General features: G+C 39.6%; 1 protein-coding gene, 1 non-coding gene and 1 pseudogene across 3 annotated transcripts in view; all 3 read left to right on the top strand.

The window, feature by feature from the left end:
- Nucleotides 1-2,357: 2,357 nt before the first annotated feature.
- Nucleotides 2,358-23,410, top strand: part of Stap1 (signal transducing adaptor family member 1) — a 34,878-nt gene continuing 13,825 nt past the window's right edge. The window contains exons 1-6 of one of the 2 annotated variants that reach the window (XM_021211087.1): nucleotides 2,358-2,550; nucleotides 12,846-12,917; nucleotides 15,975-16,088; nucleotides 18,729-18,785; nucleotides 20,913-21,085; nucleotides 22,651-22,779. In XM_021211087.1, the coding sequence (XP_021066746.1) occupies nucleotides 2,431-2,550; nucleotides 12,846-12,917; nucleotides 15,975-16,088; nucleotides 18,729-18,785; nucleotides 20,913-21,085; nucleotides 22,651-22,779 (665 nt within the window). In that variant the 5' untranslated portion in view covers nucleotides 2,358-2,430. The remainder of the gene's footprint in view (nucleotides 2,551-12,845; nucleotides 12,918-15,974; nucleotides 16,089-18,728; nucleotides 18,786-20,912; nucleotides 21,086-22,650; nucleotides 22,780-23,410) is intronic. The other variant, XM_021211088.2, reaches the window with a different exon arrangement.
- Nucleotides 2,851-7,545, top strand: LOC110330814 (annotated as a pseudogene).
- LOC115065302 lies at nucleotides 14,594-14,763 on the top strand. The gene has a single exon (XR_003845085.1). It is a non-coding gene; the product is annotated as a U1 spliceosomal RNA (small nuclear RNA).

Consider the following 23,410-nt stretch of genomic DNA (forward strand, 5'->3'; position numbering starts at 1 on the left):
TAACCAGTACCCCCTGAGCTCGTGTCTCTAGCTGCATATGTAGCAGAAGATGGCCTAATCGGCCATCATTGGGAAGAGAGGCCCCTTGGTCTTGTAAATTTTATATGACCCAGCACAGGGGAAGGCCAGGGCTAAGTAGTGGGAGTGGGTGTGTAGGGGAGCAGGGACGGGGGGGGGGGTATAGGGAACTTTTGGGATAGCATTTGAAATGTAAATAAAGAAAATAATAATAATAAAAAAAAGAATTGAAGTTATGAAAAAAAGAAGGCTCACTGTGTCAATAATTACAGGGTGAAGGGTGAGGGAAGAAACACTACAATGAGTACCTAGGAATCCCTGGGGTCCTATTACAACAATTTTCATTTTCTCTACTGAAAATACTTTTATCCTACCAGAATCAATAAAAACTGACTGGAACTGAAACTGTGTGACTCGTAATTCATTCAAGTATTCCAACTTGTGGTCAAACTTAAAGCTTTTTTTTTCCAGTTATGTGTTGTAAACACATATGCATGCATATGCATCACACACACATGCACATGCACATATATATTTTTATGTTTCATATTTACATAAACTATATTTACATATTTTATATCTGTGAAACATTTATATATATTATATATTGTTTTATATATTTATACATGTTATTTATTTATTTATATGTTTTTCAAGACAAAAATTTCTGGCTGTCCAGGAATACATTTATAGGCCAGACTGGTCTGAATTCAGAAATTCGCCTGCCTCTGCATCCCAAGCGCTGAGACTAAAGGCGTGTATCACAATTATATTCTTTTTTTTTTTTCACAATTATATTCAACTCAAATTTCTTTTAAATCTATTGAAACATATGGTGATGCACGTGAAGGTAAAGGCCAGAAATTAAGAAGTACCGGGTGAGGACTGGCCATTTCTATTCATACTCTCTGGCTTAATCAGTATAATAAGAAGTTAATAAAGTAATTCTTCCCAATAACAGATTTTACCGGGCTCTTAAAGGATGAGTAAGAATTCACCGAGTAGATAACAAAAAGAAGGGTGTGGGAGCACACAGTAGGAGCTATCAGAAGGAGGACCAAGGGCTTTGAGACATCTAGGAGCAAGTGTAAGGACTGGAGCAGAAGTACTTGTTAGTGAGGGGGCTTAGTTTCTTGCCAGTGCAATAAACAGTGTTCAAGAAAAGGTGAAAGGAAGAACCTCAAAATCTGTGAGGATCTATCAGACTGACCAAGAATGAAATTTTGAAATTTATAAGGTTTGGGGGAGATGACTGAAGAAGAAATATTTGATTCTTGGTACATTAAGGATTAATGTTATTTACAAATCAACAGACCAAAAGTGAACTAGGTTTAATTTAATTAATTTATTTGTTTATTCATTTACTTATTTATTTATTGCTATTTTTAAAAAAATGGTAAAAAGACAAAATTAAGCAGATGTTTAATTAACATAAATATTTCTGTCTGGGCTCAGGAAACTAAGGGACATACTGCCAAGCTCAATGCTTGAGCCCCCACATATTAGAAAAGAACCAATAGCCACAAATTGTCCTCTAAGCTCCATACATGCATTGTAACGTGTGCACACTTGACCCTACCTGCATATTAGCACACACACACACACATACACACACACACACACACACACACACACACACACACACACGCACCCCTACATACACACCCCTACACACAAAGTAAATGTCAAAACATAAAAGATACTCTGATCTGTATTTTTCTGTATGTCATCTTTCTCTTCTAAAGCTCTCTGGTCACAGCTAGGTATGGTGACATAAATCTTTAAGCCCAGCACTTTGGAAGCAGAAGCAAGTGGACCTCTGTGAGTTTGAGACAGTAGAATTTCAGGCTCGCCACTGCTACAAAATGAGACCATATTTTCAAAGAAAAAACAAAAACACTATTGGATATATAGCCAATAGGATCAATACAAAAATATTCGATGAAGAATTTTTTTTAGTGGACACAGTTTACTTAAATCACATCTCTTCGAAATAAAGACAGAGCAGTTAACAAAAATGAAAGCTGGAAAAGCCAAGTGTGTCTTTGGTGTGGTTCCTAAAGCCTCTCACCGTGCCTGCACCTGCTCCTTTCACCCGTAGGGGATGAGAATCTGTTTATTTTGTTACCATAAACCTAAGCACATGAAGTTTACACAGCAGGCACCTTTTAGAAGTTGGTCTGTGCCTGATCTTTCTTACTTCACAAAAACTGAAGGGGCGAAAGTGTGTGTGTGTGTGTGTGTGTGTGTGTGTGTGTGTGTGTGTGTGTGTGTGTGTGTGTGTGTTGGTGGAAGGGTTGGTGGTTAAAAAGCAAGTTGAGACTTCCTCTTTAAACAGTTGCCTTTCCTCTCAACACTCCGGAGATATCTTTTTGTTGGAGGCTGGATAGAACTGAAAGCAAGGCAAAGGGTATGATGGCTAAAAAGCCCCCGAAACCTGCCCCTCGCAGGATCTTCCAGGAAAGACTGAAGATCACTGCTCTGCCCCTGTACTTTGAAGGATTTTTACTGGTCAAACGGTCTGATAACCAGGTAAGTGTGTAGACGATAATTGTAACTCTGAACCTTGGCCCTTACCCTAAAACTTATCTCACGGCAATACAATGCGATGAAGCCTCCTTGTTTCTGTTTAGGTTACACTGTCTTCCTTGAGTTAGAAGAATGATTCTCATTTTGAATCAATACACAGCTTAAACATACATACACACACACACACACACACACACACACACGTATGTATTATAAGGTTTCTAATATTTAGCCATAATCTAAAAATTCAGTGCAATTTCCAGAAGATTCTTTCAAGCATCACAGAAGATTTTGGCTTTAAAGATGAGTGTTTTATATGTTTTCTCCACAACTTACTGCTATGCTTCAGTGGTGAGGAACTGCATGATGTTGAGGTGGTTTAATGATAAATAACATCCTACTGCTACTCTAGTTATAATGAGGCTTATAATGATCACATTGTAAGAAATGGTAAACTTCCATAAGATTGTGAAAATTTGATACTGACTTAATATTGTTTCATTACACATTCTGAAAATACTGTTCACAATGCTTATTTTAAAAGAATATTTAAGGTGTTATTGTAAATAGTGAACACATTAAGTTTTTCAAAAGTACATTTGCTCTAAGAGAACTCACGAAATATTTCACATACTTTTAATATAAAAATCTTAAAATACAGTTATAAAAATGTATTTGCCTTTAAAGTTGTAATTGTGGACAACATAAAATTAATTAAGGAAGTAAACATGAAATTACGTTACTAAAGTAAAGAAATCACTGGTGTGGATATGACATTTTAATATTGACTCAAGTTAGCAAGGTTTTAAATGTTTTCAAAAGTAGCAGTGAGTGAGTGTTCAATGAAAATGATAATGCAAGGTTCAGAGGAGTCAATAGCAGTCATGGAAAAGTTCTAAATATGAAAATACTCTACTTGCAAGGTCATTTGCCACTTGGAAGTCAGGTTGTGACCCTTGCTGTGGCTGCTAAATTTGCAAATTTAAAAATTGTAAATTGGCAAGCTCTATTCGAATGTAGTTGTTGTTGCTGCTGTTGTTGATTATTCATAGGTCTCCGAGGTTTTACTTCACCAGAGGTGGGCAACACCTGGAAGTAAATTTCTAGTTGGTAATTTAAATTTGGTCTCTTTCTGATTGTCTTCCCAAAGTGTTTATAGTAACTGTGTCTGTTACCAAGATCCTTCAGCTGTTTAAAGAAGTCATGTGGTAGCATGCTTAGCAGGGAAAAAAAAATCCACAATTTTAGAATACCAGTAAACCATGACTTCACTTGATATTTCTTCTACATACAACTCATGACCTTAGGAAAATTCCTCCATCTCCCCTGAACTCAGTTTATTCAACTGTTAAAAAAAAAAAAAAAGTAGCCAAAGGATACTACTTGCTATGATGTAAGATGTAATATATTATTATTTATTATGTACTCTTCATATAAGTAAATGCAGTGCTGAATCAAGTTGTGTTTCAAGAAACATTGATTGTACATGTTGCACTCAACAAACATTAAAAGAGGCTTAGCAAGGTGGGAGTTAAGACTTTTTTCCTTTTAATCTAACTCCTCTTCTGGTTTTGCTTAGAAAACATGGTTTAAAACAGGATGAATTATACACCCATCATTTCTTATGAGGATTAGGGATATATAGCTAAATGTATAGCATTCTCTAAGAGGCATCAGGCCCTGAGTTCAGCCTGACCAAGGTAATGTAAATAATTGTGAAACGCATGTATATGAGAAAATCAGTTTGTTTTCCCATTTGAATTTATTACCAAGTTTCTTTCTCTTGAGTGTCAATCAAAGAAGAACCAGAGGGTGACAATGACAACATGCAGAGTGACTGGAAAGATGAAAATCATAACTACATAAAATGCAGGCTTCACTCACTTCAGAGTCATTTTCTTCTGGTTTATGTAGATGTTTGCTAATGTCCTAAAGTCAGCTTGAGGTCTACAAGCAAAATTGCTCAAAGGAACAGCACAGGGCTCAAAGACTTAAATATAGAAGCAATGAAAAAACACTAAAGGAAATAAGTGGGGTTTCTATACAATTGGCAGCCAATTCCAGGGTGCATTTAAAGCAAGGTGAGCTGGGAGAGCTATCACCATCTGTGGTGCGGTGGGATAAAGGACGATGGGAGGCTAGGCAGGATGCTGAGCTCCCCCTGAAAAGAATTCAGAAGACTGAGCTAGAGAAAATGTGGTTTAAGGACACTTCGCTCAGAGGTTACAGGTGGAGAGGCTCTTGTTACAAGGCCTTGTGTTTTTTGTTGTTGTTTGTTTTTCCTGATCATTTTTTAAAAGATTTATTTATTTATCTTGTGTATACGAGTACACTGTAGCTGTCTTCAGGCACAACAGAAGAGGGCATCAATCAGATCCCATTATAGATGGTTGTGAGCCACCATGTGGTTGCTGGGCATTGAACTCAGGACCTCTGGAAGAGCACCGCTGAGCCATCTCTCCAGCCCTTTCCGGATCATTTAAAAAGAAATTACAATGCTCCTCTGCCAGGGAAATGCACCAATATATGCTGATTTTAATGCACTTCTAGAAGGATTCTGAATTTCAGGCCAATAATCTATGAAAAGTATCTTTGAAGGGAAAGATATGGGAAGTTTCATGTGAACTGCAGCATTAGGAATTTAGGTTCACCAAGAAGATATATTCAATAATTAAAACACAATCGAATACAAAATACATCATACATTTTATAAACTGGGGTTTAAAAAAAAAGCAAAGTTTGCTGAAACTTTAAATACAAGAAGGTTTGGGCAATAACCGGTTGTTCTTTCCATCTGTGATGTGCACTGCTTACACTGTTAAAATGTGTAATAAGCGCACGCCTTTAATCCTAGCACTTGGGAGGCAGAGGCAGGTGGATTTCTGAGTTCGAGGCCAGCCTGGTCTACAGAGTGAGTTCCAGGACAGCCAGGGCTACACAGAGAAACCCTGTCTCAAAAAACTAAAAAAAAAAAAAAAAAGTGTAATATGTCAGCCGGGCATGGTGGCACATGCCTTTAATCCCAGCACTCTGGAGGCAGAGGCAGGTGGATTTCTGAGTTCGAGGCCAGCCTGGTCTACAGAGTGAGTTCCAGGACAGCCAGGGCTACACAGAGAAACCCTGTCTCAAAAAACTAAAAAAAAAAAAAAAAAGTGTAATATGTCCTCTTTGCCTTTGTGGTCATCATAATGTAACAAAGTATCAGTTCTCTGATGGCCCTCACATTTACGAAGCTTTTTGTGTTCCTTTGCATGTCCTGAAACACAAACTCCACATTTTAAAATAGCTTATCTCTTCCAGGAAAACATTTTGAGCATAGCTCTCTAGGATGAGAATATGAACATATGCACCTCTGTACTAATATTCTATGTAATTTATTGAATATATGCATCTTTTAGAGCCAGAAAGCCAATGATCTGCTTTGACATCCATGTGGCGGGCAAACTGAGGCAGGCAGCCATTGGTAGTCAGTGCTTAGAGCTGCTCCCAGGGGTGGGGGGTGGACCCAGTGACCTACAGGGGCTGCTGCCTAAGGCAGCCAGAGATTAGAGAAGTTTCTCAGCAGACTTTTGTCTGAGGGAACAGAGCTTAATTTCCTGGGGCTGAAACTCCCTGTGGCCAGTGGAAAAACTGTGATCTCTTTAACATCCTGGAGCCAGCGAAAAAGAGAAGGAAAAGCGGAAATTCACACACACACACACACACACACACACACACACGGGGGGGGGGGATGAAACAAAAGGCAGAGTCCAATAACTTTATTACACAAATATATACATACATGCAGACATACACACAGACCTATAGACAGATATATACACATTCACACATAGAATGGCCAGAGCAAAGCTCAGGCAAGCAGGCTCCAATCACTTCACACATAGACGTGCGTACATATATACACCCAATTGGTGGATGGAACAAGCTTCAATACACATACCCAGAGAAGCTTTACATATATATATACATACATACATACATACATACATACATACATACATACATACATACACATAGTTGATGGATGGAAGGAACAATGGCCCAGCCCCCACACTATTTTTTCTGCTACAGCTTATATATCCCAGCAACATCTTTCAAGCAGTACAAAATTACAATGTAATTACATTTTGGGTTTTTTTTCTAGTGAATGATTATGGAAAAAAAAAAAAACCAATGTATTCTCCAATACCTTTCCAAGAAATAACAGGTAAAGAAAAGAATTATTCCCCCAAAACCCATGTACATTCATAGCTAAGAAACTTGTTAATAGATTAACAAAATGTAAGTAAGCAAGGTAGTTTTCTCAGCCAGTTTCTCTTCCTTGAAGGCAGCAATTTGCTGTTACAAAGAAAGGAGTAATTGCTTTGTTACTTGTCTTTAAAAGTAACCTGTAAGAATCTTAGAAGAATCACAATTCTAAACTTTCATATAAAATTTAGTCATATCTACCTTAAGTTCTCAGAACGCATATCTCCTCACCAGCAATTCTTAATAAATCATATCAGGAAGCTGAGGGAAAAATGAGTATAAGAAATTGATCATCACCAATCCAGCCTCAGTGAGAGTCACCTCATCCAGCGCTGCCATTGTTCTTGTCCCCTGCCCATAAAAGGTCCCTAGCTTAATTATTAAGAGTGTGCCTTTCTAAGAAGAAAGATGCCAGGAAGTCACTCAAAAAAGACAAAGACCCAGTAAATAAATCTGGTGACAAGGCCAAAAAAAATGAAGTGGTCCAAAGGCAAAGTTTGGGACAAGTTGAACAATTCCGTCCTGTTTGACAAAGCTACATACGACAAACTCTGTAAGGAAGTTCCCAACTGTAAGCTTATTACTTCCATCTCTGGGAGACTGAAGACTCGCAGTTCCTTGGCCAGGGAATCCCTTCAGGAGCTACTTAGTGAAGGACTTACCAAGCTGGTTTCAAAGCACAGAGCCCAAGTCATTTACCCCAGAAACACAAAGGGTGAAGATGACCTAGCTGCTGGTGAAGATGCATGAGCAGGTTCAATCAGCTGTACATTCGGGAAAATAAAACTTTATTAAATCAAAAAACAAAAAAGAAGAAAAGAAAAGAACAGAAAAGAAAGAAAGAAAGAAAGAGAGAGAGAGAGAGAGAGAGAGAGAGAGAGAGAGAGAGAGAGAGAGAAATGCTGAGGAAACTTAGAAGGACTAATGAGAGAGAGAGAGAGAGAGAGAGAGAAAGAAAGAAAGAAAGAAAGAAAGAAAGAAAGAAGAGTGTGTGCCTTTCTGAACTTCAAATTGTTTTCTAGGACTTTTTTACATCAGAGCCAGTAGTAAAAAAAAAATCTCAACCTAGCTTCACTAACAATTTTATTTTTCCAAATGTTTTCTAAGGGTGGTGCTCACTGCTGATAACCTACAGCTCTAAGTTCTTCTCTAGGGTGGATAGAGTCATAATCTGTTCCAGCAGCAATGTCTGAGAGAGATCAAGCATTATTATTGTGAGTGGCAAAAACACTGCCCAGCGAGGGCCTGGAAGCCCCCCTTAGAGTTTTCATATAATTCTTAGATTAAGAGGGATGTGAGGACAACAAACGGAACAGGACTCCATCTTTGCCATCTCTCTCAGATGAGAATATAAATCAATTTTTGTTTTTGTTTTTGTTTTTTTTAAAAAAGCATTCCACGGGATGGGGAGATGGCACTGGCTGTGCTTCCAAAGGATCCAGGGTCAATGTCCAGCCCCCACATGGTGACTCATAACCATCTGTAACTATAGAAAGCAATAGCAACCGTCTGGATTCTCTACTTCTGTTCTCTGTGATATGGATACTGAAAAATGCAAAATACCTGCCAATGCTGTGAATATCAAAGCAATGAACACCTTTGTTGTTGTTCAAGCGGTGACCATATAAAGTATGCTATGTTCCAGCTCCTATGTTCTTATATCATGATCATACCGAATCACCAACAACTCTTTGAAGCAATAGCAAGTCTTGATTCTCTATTTGTATTCTCTGTCTCCTACTACTAAAATGTCACACAGTATGCACAGCATTAATTGTTTTTTGGTGGTTTTTGCCGCAACCCCAGACAGGGTTCAAGCAGCTTCCACAGATTCCTCTTTATTCTGGGGGATCGCCCAATTTATCAGCATCCATCCTCTGAACTCGTCTCTTACCACTCTTCATCATCCAATCAGCATTCAGCACGCTCTGTACACACGCATTGATAGGCCAGTGACTCAATATCATGCTGTATGATGCTATGCGTCAGGCAGACAGCGCATGGTCATTCAAGTGCGCATGTTCAGGTTCTTGGTAAACAAGCAGGGATCACGGGGCTTGGCAATGAGCCAGGGCATCATCTTGGCCCATGCGGCCACACCCGCTTCCCACAGTTTTAACAATATTCCAAACCAATAAGTAATCACTACTATCTATTTCCAAAATAAACAATCACGCCTTTAATCCCAGCACTTGGGAGGCAGAGACAGGCAGATTTCTGAGTTCGAGGCCAGCATGGTCTATAAAGTGAGTTCCAGGACAGCCAAGGCTACACAGAGAAACCCTGTCTCAAAGACAAACAAACAAACAAAACAACAACAATAACAAAAACAATCACTATGTAGGGAGCCAGACTGAACCAAGACTTTCTTTGGGGCCTTGATTAAGGAATAAAGGGAACTTCAGTTCTGTGTCCTTGTCCAGGAGTAGGCTTGGCAAGTTCAGTCTAGGGCTGGAGCCAGTGCCTCAGAAGAGTCAATGTGCAGCTTCTGTGGACCTGACTCCTCCCCCTTGGTTTTGGTTATCAGTGCTAAGGCTTGTGTATTTGAGGTATTGCATGTTCTCTTTGCCAACATTGTCCGACTTAGCTCTCTGCTGACCCTGGCCATTGTCCCCCTGTAAAAAGTAAATTTGATGCTGTACTTTTTAATAAACTTGCTTGGCACAAGTGCTCAACTTTTACAAGACTCCCTGGTCCCAGCTACTGTTCGTGTCTTCGTGTCTTGTCTTTTCCAGTTCTCATCCCTCCTGCTTGACACCTCACAGTCCAGGACCCTTACATCTGCTGGTCCGAGTCCTCACTATATGAAGATGTTCCACGAGCTGCTGTCCCCTCTCTTCCCCAAACTCTAAATGTCTATGATCTTCCACTGTAATTTTACTTCTCCCAAGTTTTAAACCAACAGTCTCAGGAATTGCCTAACTAAAGATCCATTCTTCGTTTCTATAACTGTACTGCTGGTCGCCGACTCAGCTTGAAGGACCCAAGCCTGTGCTTCTTAGAGACTCTCAGCTCCCTGGCGGGAAATAGAGCTCTCCCAGCCGACAAGACTAGGGGGGACAGGAAGGACTGAGCTAAGCCTCACCTGTTTGATACAGCCTTACTCGATTCAGAGATCAGCTATTCTGGCATATCAGTTAGTGAAGACTTTATGGAAGAGTGTTAAGAATGTGACTAAAAGGGCAAAAAGGTGGTGGAGGAGGGGGCTATCATAGTTAAAAAGAAACTTGGTGTCTTCTATGAACAGAAGGAAGGATATTTCTGAAGGAGTCGGCCACCGGGACTCATGGAACCTTTAGATTTCAGGAACCTCTTTGCTCAGTTTTGTAACTGTCCTTCAGGAAGGATCTTTTGACTGACCCAATAGTTGCATTCACAGCTCTATTACATGTCGCAGTCAGCTCTTCAGCTATGCATTGACTGGAGTGGGAGCCTACAATTGCCCCTATAGGCCTATTACATGTTGTAGTCAGCTCTCAGTAATGAGTTGACAAGTGGAAAGACCACCTACCATGGGCAAGGATACCTCTTCCCAAGTCCCAACTCTGTACTTGGGGAAGATAAATGCAGTAATATTAACATTTGATTTAAACTTGACCATATGCACATACCACTGAAGTATAACTTCTATTTTTTTCACCATAAGGTGAATCTACTTTTACATCTTTTTAATTTTGACTAGGCTATGTAACATGCTTAGATAAATATAGCACAGGAAGAAATTTATATTAATAATATGCTTATTAAGGATGGAGAGATGGTTCAGTGGTTAGGACCATTTAGTGCTCTACAGAGGACCTGGGATCAGTTCCTAGCACCTACATGTTTGCTCACAACCACCTTTAACTCCAGATCCAGGGGATCAGACCCTCTTCTTGCCACTGTGGGCTCTTGCACACACACAAAGTGAATATAAATTCATTAGGCACTTGCGCACAAGCGTGCATACACACACACACTAAAAATGAAACAAGTATGCTTACACATTGGGCTTCACTCTCTTTTAGAAAATGTTTAAGTGTTTTGTTTTTTAGTTTTACTTTTAATTATATATATATATATATATATTTGTGTGTTGGGGGGGGTATGTCCATCATGGATATTGGGAACTGGATCATGTCTTCTGGAAGAACAGTAAGCTGGGTTGTTTGCATCCTTACACCCTTCTTTTCTTCCTCCCTCCCTCCTTCCCTCCCTCCTTCCCTCCCTTCCTTCCTTCCTTCATTTTGCTTTTGATTGTTGTTGTTGTTTTTTATTTTCAAGGCAAGGTTTCTTTGTGTAGCTCTGACTGTCCTGGAACTTGCTCTGAGGTGCAAACTGGCCTTGAACTCAGACATCCACCTACCTCTGCCTCCTGAGCTCTGGGATTAAAGGTGTGAGCCGCCACCTTGGCTGTCACCACCACCCAGTCAGTAAGCATTCATAATCACTGTACAACTCCCAGTCCATTTCTGTTGATGTTCATAAAGTGTATTAATGAAGCCTGGGAGGGATGTAAAGATACACACTTTTAATACCAGCAGACAGGACACATGGAAAGGTAGACCTCTGTGAGTTCAAGGCTAGCCTGAAGCCTGGTTTACATAGTGAGTTCTAGAAGAGCCAGAGCTACATAGTGAGACCCTGTCTCAAAATAATAATAATAATAATAATAATAATAATAATAATAATAATAATAAATGAAGCTTGGACCAAGTGAAATGGGAGTCTGTCTAACCAGGTTATTTAAAAAAAATTTTAAATTTAAAACATGTTTTGTAAAGAACTCATGGAAATGTGATCCTATTAATAATTAAACATTTACTTATTGAATGAAATGTGTTCTTTAAACTTCAACTATTAAATTATTTTTATTATCAATTTATCTATCTCCTTAGTCTAAGTCAGTAATAAATAGTATTTAAGGAAACCAATCTAAGCAAGATGTCCCCTGCTAAGCATGTTAACCTCACATATTTGCTCAGTCCTTCCGTCGTCTCCCATAGAGAGCAGATATGTACGATCTCTGATACGGCCCTGTCACTCACGCGAGCTTCCACTAACGTTGAATAAATAGTTTAAAGTTAACAAGAAGAGTTCCAGAAATGATCTAGTTAAGAACAAGTCAAACATTATATACTAAGATAAGTTTGAAAAGGATTTACCCAAGAATTAACTGCAGGGCTTAAAAAAAAAAGGGGGGGGGTGTCAGTGGTTAAGAGGATTGGTTGCTTTGCCAGAGGACCTGGTTCAGTTCTCAGCACCTCTATAGTGTCTCACAACTGTCTTCAATGCCAGTTCTAGGGGATTCAATGCTCTCTTCTGGTTACCAGGGAAACCAGACACACATGTGTTGCTGCTGATCAAGTACATGCAGGAAAGATACTCATACATATAAAGTAAATGTATCAATTTTTCTAATTAACTGCAAAGTAAAGCCATTAAAACGCGGGTGAACTTCATTTAAGAATGTCATATGATTAAATGTATGGCAATTCAAAGAAATTAAGGGAAAATTCAATGAATAACCAGGTGCACTGGTATGCACCATTAATCCCAGCACTTGGGAAGCAGAGACAGGAAGATCTCTGCGAGTTCAAGACCAACATGATCTACACAGCCAGTTTCAGACCAACCAGGGTTATTTATTAAGATACTGTCTCCAAAACTTAAAAAAGAACAAGAAAAGAAAGAGAGGAAGGAAGGGAGGAAGAGAGGGAGGGAGGGAGGGAGGGAGGGAGGGAGGGAGAAAAAAGGGGTAAGTGTGTGTGTGTGTGTGTGTGTGTGTGTGTGTGTGTGTGTAAATGGCTCAGTGATTAAGAGCACTTTCCAGCACCCACATCAGGCAGTTCACAACCTCTCGTAACTGCAGTTCCCAGTGATTCAACTCTTCTGGCCTCCTTGGTTACACAGGAGCACATACATATACAAATAAAATATATAATGTTTAGGCAAAATGTGAAAGATAAAGAATAAATTTATACCATACAATTGCAAAAGATAAAACAGAAAGTAAAAAAAAAAGTTGAATATGTCTTTGTGAAATGGTGTTTATGATTTCTTTTCCCCAGGAGTACAAACACTATTGGACAGAGCTGAGAGGGACCACACTGTTCTTTTACACTGACAAAAAAAGTACAATCGTAAGTAGAGCCTGACATGGCCACCTAGTTCAGGCTTTCAGCAGGCCCTTGGCATATAACTCATTAACCCCTTTTTCTATCATCCCCAAATGAAGGTATTCAAACATATAAATCTGGGGGGCCTATCAAGTCCCTGGACAGCACAGAGGGTATTAGTTCATGTTTTTAACTTTCTGTTATTTTCTTCCTGGCCTAGTTAATAAAGAATTACTTCAGAAGTAGAAATCTTAGATACCTCCTCGCTATAACCTGCTAAATGCAGAATGATAGCTTCCATTTCTTGTAACTGTGGAGTGCTGTTATGTTATAGAATGTAATTGCAATCTGAGAGGAACGAGATGATTCCTATAGCGCTGGGACATACGATGCCACAATTTAATTTTCCCAGACAAAAACATATCCTCTAGAAGTAGACTTCTAAGAGCTAAAGGGGAAGGAGGAGGAGGAGGAGGAGGAGGAGGAAGAGGAGGAAGTGATTATTTAATTAATCCTTTAAAGAGTTCGCTTGTTTTAAATAGTGTACTGCAACTTTCCAGTGATGTCAAGAAAGCAGAGATCCTGGCCCAAACCTTGTGTGATTCACAGTAACTAGCTTCACTTAGAACATTTCAAGGGGAGTCCAGCTTGGTACGCCCAGAAAGCTTGCCTAGTTTTTCAGTGCTAGCCCTGCTATTGGTAACTGGGATATCGAGATAATAACCTAACCTCTCTATGAGTCATTTCATAAAAAGGGACACAGCAGAAAACAGATGACATCTCAAATTAGGCAATTTGAAGAACGTTTAATAACGTCATTAGAAATATGTAAAACAGTGGGTAGAATATAGAGAAGTCACACACTTAGCTCTCAGGCTAAAAATAATGTCATATTGCCACATGAGACATGAGAGGAAAGAGTGGGAGAGCTCATATTTAAGGGTTAAGCATGACATTTGATTGAAGGAACAGCTACATAGGGCACTAAACCATCTTTCTGTCTCAGTCTCCTGGGTGCTGAGATTGCAAGCATGCACACCACCGGGCACTGTGGGATGGCTAATTCCTAGATTAAGTTGCGGTCAGAAATGGCAGGTCTGTGAAAGGAGGCTCCTTAATCATGACATTAAATAGCCCCAGCTCAGCTCATACAATCTCCTTCTACCCTCAGGAGGCTCTGAGCCATTAGACATCCTAAGTTATATTGTAAGTTTAAATTACTGCACTTAAGAGATCTTTAAGACAAAATACCTCTAACCTGTAAGCCTCACTTACCCAAGGGCAAATAACTTCCTGCAATGTTGAGGGCTGTTTTCACGAAAAATAATAAGCCATATGTTTTCCAGTTCTGTTAACCAGTTTGCTTGCCCCGACTGCACAGGATGTGCTTGTTCACACCTAGGCAGAAGGTATGCTAGGATGCATGCTGGGATGTAGAAAGGACGCTAGGATGACTGGACAAAGGCAGGAAGTATGTGGCCTTGGGAGTTTTGCCTTTATAAGTTCCTGACTGATGTAATTCTGCATCATACGCTGGAATCTGGGTATGGACCTGGCCAGTATTTAATAAAGTTTGCATCAAATTTGGCTAAGAAATTGTGGTAGTGGTCTTATTCTCACTTGGTGGTATTAATAACTACTTAACCCCTTCTTATACATGAAAACTGTCAAATTTAAGGATTAAGAAATTGTGGATGATCACACAAACCTGGCAGGGTTGATACCGTCATCACCAAGGTCGGTTTTCTGAGGACAAGCTTTCCTCACTGTGTTCTAGATGTGCTAACCCTGATGATTTCCCCAAAGGTGCAAGATGTGGGGAGAAGACTTGCATAATTTGTGTTAGTGAAGAACTGAATACACATTTTCCTCTGAAAACATTTTTATACATATACATGAAAGAAATTGTACAAGATGCTATCACCAGGTATGGCCTTAGAGCCTGTATTTTTAGGCACAGTGCCACAAAGAGGCCACAACAAAAGGCTCTACAGTTGTCCACCTACCAATGTTGTTAAAGAGGATGAAAAACACTTGGGGAAGTTTTCTGGGGGATAGTCTCAGAAGAAAACACCAGAATAGACCAGCTGAGAGCTGGTCTATTTGTGTGGTCTACAGAAGGGAACAATATAAAGCTGTTTTTACATGTCTAAAAGGCTTAGAGAGCTTCATGTGGAAAGGTCATTGAATTTGTTTAGTGTTATTCCAGAGGAAAGAAGTCAGGACCAGTGGATGAGAAGTAGCTAGAGGAAGACTTCGGCTCAAAGCACAGAACACTTAGTAGGGCTGCTTCAGCAGTGTGACTTCAGTGTTATTGCAGATGTTCAACAAGGCTTGAGGTCAGCATGGAGAGCATATCCAATCAGCTGGGTTGGACAGATGACCTTTCAGGCTCTTTCCAACCTACAGTTAAAAACAGAAGCTTCCACTCCTCTTCTGTACTTGGTGTATCAGGCTCTGTTTGTTACAGCAGAACTCATTGAGATTAATATAGACATAGCCAGAGCATTTATTAGAAGAAGGGCTGCCTCTGGGACAAGCACCACGCTAATACATTACACTCATTTGTAAGTGGTTTTCCAGTTTCCAGAGTGTGAACACCTCCGCCATGATTGATTCAACCTATCACTGTGACTGTACTGAGCATGCCGTGTGAAGAAATGCACAGCAGCACTGCTGCACAGTATTAATGCCACAGAGAACAACGATGGAAATGATATGGACATTATAGACAGTAAACTACTGCAATATAATTAGAAACTAATGAAATTTGAATTTTGACCATATTATTCATCTTATGTTAATAAAAGATTTCATTTACTGATATGTTAATATAATTAAATTTTAATAATAGCTATGGTAACCAACTGCAAAGTTCTCAAATATTTAGTATGACTTTTGCAAATTTGTATGGGTCAAAGTCAGTACACCGCCCCAAAATGCAGTTTTACATACTTTCTGGTATGGAATAAACCAAGTTCTTATGTAAATACACTTAAAAACTATGATTTTTCTTTCATGTTAGAACAAATGTATCTTACCCAGGAAGTAATTTAACAATATTTTCCTTTATCTTTGCAGTATGTTGGCAAGTTAGATATAATAGACCTCATATGCCTTACTGGCCAACATTCAACTGAAAAGAATTGTGCAAAATTCACTCTTGTTTTGCCCAAAGAAGAAGTGCATGTAAAGGTGAGTGAAGGGAAATAGGTACTCATAGAGAGCAAAGTCTGTATATTGTTTTTACCTTTTAACATCCCATAGCTGGAATGAAGAAGAGGGGCCGAGTCTTAACACTTAGCTATCATTTTGTTGTGGTTTTTTTTGCCAAGGATTTTAGTGTTCTGAGTTACAGTTTAGAAGAACACACACAATTGTTTAGTCTATAAGCACAGGAAACCTTAGACTTCTATCCTCTGACAAAGTCAAATGCCTTACCTGGTGTTTTTCAAGGTTGTCCCTGAATTGGCATAGTGAGCTAAGAAAAATCCCCCAACAACAACAGTCATAACACAGAGAACAGCTTGGAATTGGTAAAGATAATATTGGAGACGTTCCTAGGAAGTTGATGGCTGGCTTGAAGAGCTGTAGAGGTCAAATTTTGTAGTGTAGAGGTCAAACTTTGCAACTTTATGCAGAAGCCGTGTATCACAGGCAAGTCAGCCAACCTCTTTGCTCATTTGTTTCTTGAATTAGAAATAAGTCTTTGCTCAAATATAAGGCACTCTCCATGACCCACCTAGAACACTTCATCAAAATTGTAACCTGGTCCACCTAGCCTGCTGTTGTGGTCTGTATGAGAATGACCCCTTAGGCTCTTCATGTTTGAAAGCCTGGTTCCCAGTTGGTGAACTGCTTGAGAAGGATTAGAAGGATGAGGAGGTGTGGCCTTGTGCATCATTGAGGGTGGGCTTTGGAAGCTTTGAAAGTCCACACCAGGGCCAGTACCCATGCCTTTCTTGCTATCTGTGCCTGTTGCACGTGGATCAAGGTGTGAAGCTCTCAGCTCCTGCTCCAGCACCAGGTCTGTTTGCCTGCCATGATGACCATGGACTAACCCTCTAACCCTGTAAGCGAGCCCCCAGTCAAATGCTCTCCTTTGTAAGAGTTGCCTTGGTCATGGTGTCTCTTCACAGCAATAGAGCAGTGACTAAGACCCTCCCTTTCATTACATTACCAGTTTGTCTTACTCTGCTCTACATTTTATTTTTCCTATTTGTTTCTTTCCAACAAAATCAAAATTACTATTACATCGACTATTTATTCTTCCTTGCTATATTTCAAGAATGAGGAGTTTTGTTTTGTTCCCAAGATCTACACTTAACAATACATATCTTTTAATTGCACGGATTCACAAAAGGATAATAAAAACACCTCTTACTAAGTTACCTTGAAGATTGTCAGAGGATAAAATGACATCATATAAAGATCTTAATTAGTTTTATAGACTACTAAAGAACAAGATGTGTCTTATCCTATAGAATAAAATACTCCAATTAGTTGAAAAGAAGAAATTAATTTTACAGACAAGGGAAACTAAAACAAATTAAAAACCTGTAGTAAAGTTAGTTGCTCATTTCAAAAGCTTCCATGGTAGACAAAAATAAGAAGACAAATGATAGGAAAATAATTGTCATTAGGTTACTTCAGGCTATTTTTTTGGACACAGGGAACAAACTGAAGTTGATCTGTATGGGAAATGTGGTTGTTATGGTTTTGTTTTGTTTTGTTTTGTTTTTTTTTAAACTGATTCTTAAGAAGGCAAGATACCATCTGGTTTTGGTTTAGTGATGTGGAACTCTAGCACAGATAGCTCCATTTTTATTTCTAGTGAGGATCATTCAGGACCTCACTGCAGAAACCTAGCAAACAATGGCCACCTACCTTTCTTCAAGGCGATTCAGCAGGCAATGCCTGTGGAATGCATAATGAGACGCACTCTGGGTGAGTCACTTCGCTGTTTGACTCTAAGAACGTGAGGTAGCTGGAAGTGGCTTCCAAACTTTCCCCTCTCACTACCTCCCATTTTGCCAGAGGCACACTAGAATTACATGTCTCAATGTGTCCAACTCTGTGACTTTCTGAGGCTTGGATTCAGGTCTTGACACTTGTGCAACAAGTGCTTTACTCACCAAGCAACCCCACTACCCCCGGATATTTATATTTTTGCTTGCCTATAAAAGAAAACGGGACTGGAATATTTTATAATAAATATGTTAATTCTAAGCAAAAAGGAAAATGAAGTATTTGTCCTTGCAGCTGATTGTATGCAGTTCAAATTTTTCAAATGATCTTATTTAACAAAGTTCCTGAACAGAAGAATATGCGTTTTTGTCAATCTTGCTAGTTTTTTTCTCTCTTTTTGCATGTATGTGTGTGTGATACGTGTGCACGTATGCATGGATATTTGGATGTGGATGGGTGTACAGGTATGTGTAGGTGCACTTGTATGTGTGCTTATGTGTAGATTTTTTTTTCTCACTCACCCTCCGTCTTATATATAGCAGCAACACCTTTTGCATGGACCTCATGGCTTCCAATTTGACCAGTGTAGCCAGCTAGCTTACTCTAGAGATCCTCTGTCTTCACCTCCTAGGTGCATGGATAACAGTTAAGCTGACACATGCACCTGGCATTTGATTTGGTTCCAGAGGTTCAACATATGACAACTGCTTTACCCACAGAGCCACCTCTCTGACTTGCAATCTTGCCAGCCTTTTAAAGCGAACCTACTTGTCAGAAAATAATCCTGTGAAATTCTTGTTATTCAAAGTTAGTACAGATCATCCATTAATTATGCATTTTCTGCTTTATGTTTGTTTTCATCTCTAGACAGAAAACACAGAAAGTGGGGAAGAATGGAGGGGCTTCATTCTTACAGTAACAGAGGTAAGGGGGCCATCCGTTTCTTTTGCTGAGACAAGATGTCAATAGCCCATGGTGGTCACAAACTTGTGATTCCCCTGTCTCGACCTCCCAGGTGATAAGGTTACCACTGTGAGTCACCACATCCAGCAGAAGATCATTAATGTCTGCTGATTCATCATCTAGTTGTAAAATAGTTGCTAACACCTACTGCCACTGTACATTAAAGTGGCAGGGATGTAGAAACTAGAAGGGTAGATAGAAATCCATGCTTTTACTTCTGAAAGTCATAATTTTTTATCTCATTATATCTGGTGGGTTAAGAATGCTAATGTTACTAAACACAGCCCACTTCACCTCGTGATAACTGTTCTGAAGTAATATTGGTGAACAAGGGTTGAGGGAGATCTACTTCATCTATGATTTTTCTGCTTGATACATGTTTAGGACACAGCATCAGCTTGCTGTGTGTGACTACATCATTTGTAAATGTTCTACTTTTCTGACTATTGCTCCAGGAGAGCATAATGAGGAACTAGACTGGGTGTGAGAGCAATTTACTAGGACACGTTCGGGTGACTCAATCAAAACCACACTGCTAGAAAAGGTAGTATCAAGGGAAGCAACTACCGTAATATTCTTAGGCCTTTGGCAGAGGAGCCCAGGGAGCACAGGCTGCCTCTTTGCTTTACTTGACATTCCTCATTCCTGAGTCCCAAGAGTTTTGAGTCTTAACAATGAATACGCACAGTAGAAATTAATGAAATAGTAACTAAGCATGGAACTGGACACGCGCACACACACACACACACACACACACACACACACAGAGACAGAGACAGAGAGACACAGAGAGAGATTAGCTACGTTGAAAATGAAGTTTTCTACTCTCACAGATTCTCTTGTATGTCACCTGATGAGTGCTCATCCTCCTCTGGTGGCCAAATTATAAATCAGACATGGCTGCCCCCAAATACTGACTAGCTAGCTAACGTCACAGTTAGAAAAATGTTGTACCATACTTCCCCAGAAATCACAGGATGTTCCCAACTAAATTTTGAGATATGAATGCAATTCACAAGACTTTACATGGATAATGGAATTCAAAACACGTTTCTAGAAAACAACAAAACTAACATGAAGAGAAGTATCAACATGTTTAAATATGAATGGATGGCTAGAAACGGAGTGAACCTCCAGCAGTGTAAACCTGCTGACCCTATGCTCACCTCAAACCTACGTTGTCATAATAATGTGGGGCTTTTCCAAGTTAACTTGTAGGAGAATAAGGTATCTCCTGAAGATCCTAAACCTCTTGGTTATTGCAAAGGTCTGTGAGTTCAGAATGAGAAATGAGAGATTAGCTGCGTGTTGGTAGCAAATACCTGGTCTACAGAGCAGAACAGCCAGGGCTACACAGAGAGACCCTGTCTTGAAAGAAAGAAAGAAAGAAAGAAAGAAAGAAAGAAAGAAAGAAAGAAAGAAAGAAAGAAAGAAAGAAAGAAAGAAAGAAAGAAGGAAAGAAGAAAATTGAGAGATTGGTTGCTACTTAGCTCACAGTAAAAAGTATGTTTACTTTGCCGTGAGACCAGATCAACTATGATCTCCACTAGACATGGTGGTAACACGCCTTTAATCCCAGCACTTGGTAAATCTCTGTGAGTTTGATTACCAATCTGATGTACAGAGTGAGTTCTAGGACAGCCAGGACCACATAGAGGGACGGTGTAGAAAGAAAACATACAAAACAAAACAAAACAAAATAACCTAACTAAAACAACCAAACATCCATCTAACAAGCCAACCAGCTAACGAACCAACCAGTCAACCAACCATCCAGTCCACCAACCTTCCAGTCCACCAAACAACCAGCCCACCAAACAACCAGCTCACCAACCAACCAGCCCACCAACCAACCAGCCCACCAACCAACCAAGCAAAACTCTGTGCAGGTTCTAGTTGATATGAGAGCAGTCCTGTCATGCCCAAGTTCGACTGGAATCTTCTACTTACTGTTCTGTCCATTTGTCTCTGACAATGGATAGACACTCAGTCACTACAACTCCTTGTGGCCAACAAGCTCCTCTCTACTAAAGCCAGTATGCTATTTGGTTGCAGCTTTAGTTTGGCTTCTGTTTTAACTGGTTTCAGTTGACAGTTCCTCAACACGTGTCACTTCTACCTGGGCAAGTGATTAGACTGCACGAAGTCTTAGAGAGAGAAAAGAAAAGAAGGGTTGAGACAGACCAGCTGCCACTTATGCCTCCGGAGAAAGAGAAGGAGCCAGTACAAGACTATGCAGATGTACTGAACCCACTGCCCGAGTAAGTGCATAACTGACTTGTTTATTCATTCGGTTAAGACTAATTGCTAGTTACCAGATAGCACTACCTACTTGAACTTGTTGCAGCAGGGGTGCTAAATATCTTTGGGATCAATTGTGAGCTCCTGCCATACTTCCTCTCTTATGTCATGATCAACGACATGCACATTTGAACTAATTCTTACCACAGAGGAAATCCCCTTCCACCCACACATGTAGACTAAATAGATCTCCTTCCGGAGCTCAAACCTAAATTAAAGTTGCTATGAAGAAGGAAGGAAATGGCATAGATATGTGAGACTCTATAACGGGATGATTTATCATCATGTATACCAAATATTTTTAAATTCTTAGAATATTGTGTTCAGTTGATTGATCAGTGAGCATTGAACTTACCTTCTGAGAAAAGCCTTGTGCTATTTTTTAAAGCATTTTTTAAAAAAGTACTAGGACGGCAGCTGGATTCTGAAGCATCCTTCATATGTCTTCTTTCTTGAGGAACATATTATGGGCCTTCTCCTTTGGGGATCTTGATGCTCTTACCATTAAAAACATGTGCTGGTTCCTTCATGACATTATGTTCTGATGCCTAGTCCACTGTATTAAAGCCACTGGAACCTGCTAATCAATGCTGCCAGCTCAAACTAGACAGGGGATCAATTCATAAATTAAAAGTCACATGAACTGTTTCTTTTTCTTTTGTCCCAATACAAGAAGAAAATAATATATCTATTGCAGATAAATAAAGAGAAGATTAGAATTAATTCTTGTCGCTACATTCAAAGATAGTTGCCAATAACACTTAGGATATATTATATACTCTGTCAAATTTTTCTATGATGATTACATTTCACTGAATATAACATGTATTATAAACAGGAAGTTTTAATTCCTTAATTTTCTGTCTAAAAACACTATGGGTGCCATTTTAACACAAGTTATAAAGGAAGCATTCCTTTAATCCCAGCACTTGGGAGGCATAGGCACAAGCAGGTAGGTCTCTGATTTCAAGGCCGGTTTGGTCTTAAGACCGAGTTCTATCTACACAGCTATACAATCGGGCCTATATGGCTATACAAAGATACTTAATCTCAAAATATCAAATGAAGAAACAAAACCCGACAAACAACAACTTATACCAAACAGAGTCAGTTCCGACATAGTCTTACTGTCAGGTGTTTAAAACAGAGCATCACTTGGCTGGCGTGGCTTCTAGCTTCAAATCCAGCATAGTCTATATGATGAGTTCCAGACCCATCTCAAAACAAAGAGATAAACTAGAAAAACAGAGCCCCAAAGAGAGCCTTAGGACATTTTGGAGTCCCACAAGGAAACCACCAACAAATCAATCTAAGATCTGTTATGGGTTGAAACCGGGGCTATGCTATTAGTTGTCATAAGTTTTCAATGGTTATGATGACTAAAGTGGATTGCTTTTCATGTTCTCTATGTTTAAAAGATAAACATTGTAGCTCTCAAGTTATTTTGGTAGCATTATTTTCAAGAAATTATCTTCGTCAGGTTTTTTTTTTAAATATTTTTTTTCTTTTCATCTCATACTTGTAGATGTTTTTATGCAGTTTCCCGGAAAGAAGCAACTGCGATGTTGGAAAAGAACCCTTCTTGGGGAAATATGATCCTGAGGCCTGGTAGTGACAGCAAAAACTACTCCATCACTATCCGGCAGGAGATAGAGTATGTTCAATTTAGTTTGGCTATCGTATTTATTGTAAAGAGCAGGCACGCAGGTCATTACCTGCTGTGCATTCTCTTAGGGCTGCAAATATTAACACAAGAATGAGAAGCAGTGTAACATAAGCAAAGCTCTCTCCTTAGTGGTGGCAAAGTGAGCAGACCTGTGATGGCTATTGTCTTCATGTGCAGTGTGAAGTGTGAAGTTAGTGGACATTTAAGCAGAGACTCAAAGAAGAGAGGGAATCAAACCACACCAGTGCTACGGGGGTGGGGTGGAGGTGGGGGTGGGGCACATCCCAGGCAGCAAGTGTACATCCCCAGAAGCAAACACCCCTCTTGTTCAGGAAACAGAAAGAGGCCATTGTGTCTGCATACTTTACCTACAAAAAGGCCCACTGAAGAGCATCTTCCTTTATTATATAAAGTTTATATTAATATTAATTATTAATTATTGGTAAAATGGGTGTCCTTTGATAAAGAAGATAATACTTTGTCAAGTGTCAAGGCAGAAGAGCTTGCTCAGTCAGGAGGTACTTACGTTGTAAGTGTGAGAACCTAAGTTAAATCTGCAGAACTCATGAGAGAGAGAGAGAGAGAGAGAGAGAGAGAGAGAGAGAGAGAGAGAGAGAGA

The sequence above is a fragment of the Mus pahari genome, chromosome 13 (genome assembly GCF_900095145.1).
Source record: "Mus pahari chromosome 13, PAHARI_EIJ_v1.1, whole genome shotgun sequence".
Lineage (NCBI taxonomy): Eukaryota > Metazoa > Chordata > Mammalia > Rodentia > Muridae > Mus > Mus pahari.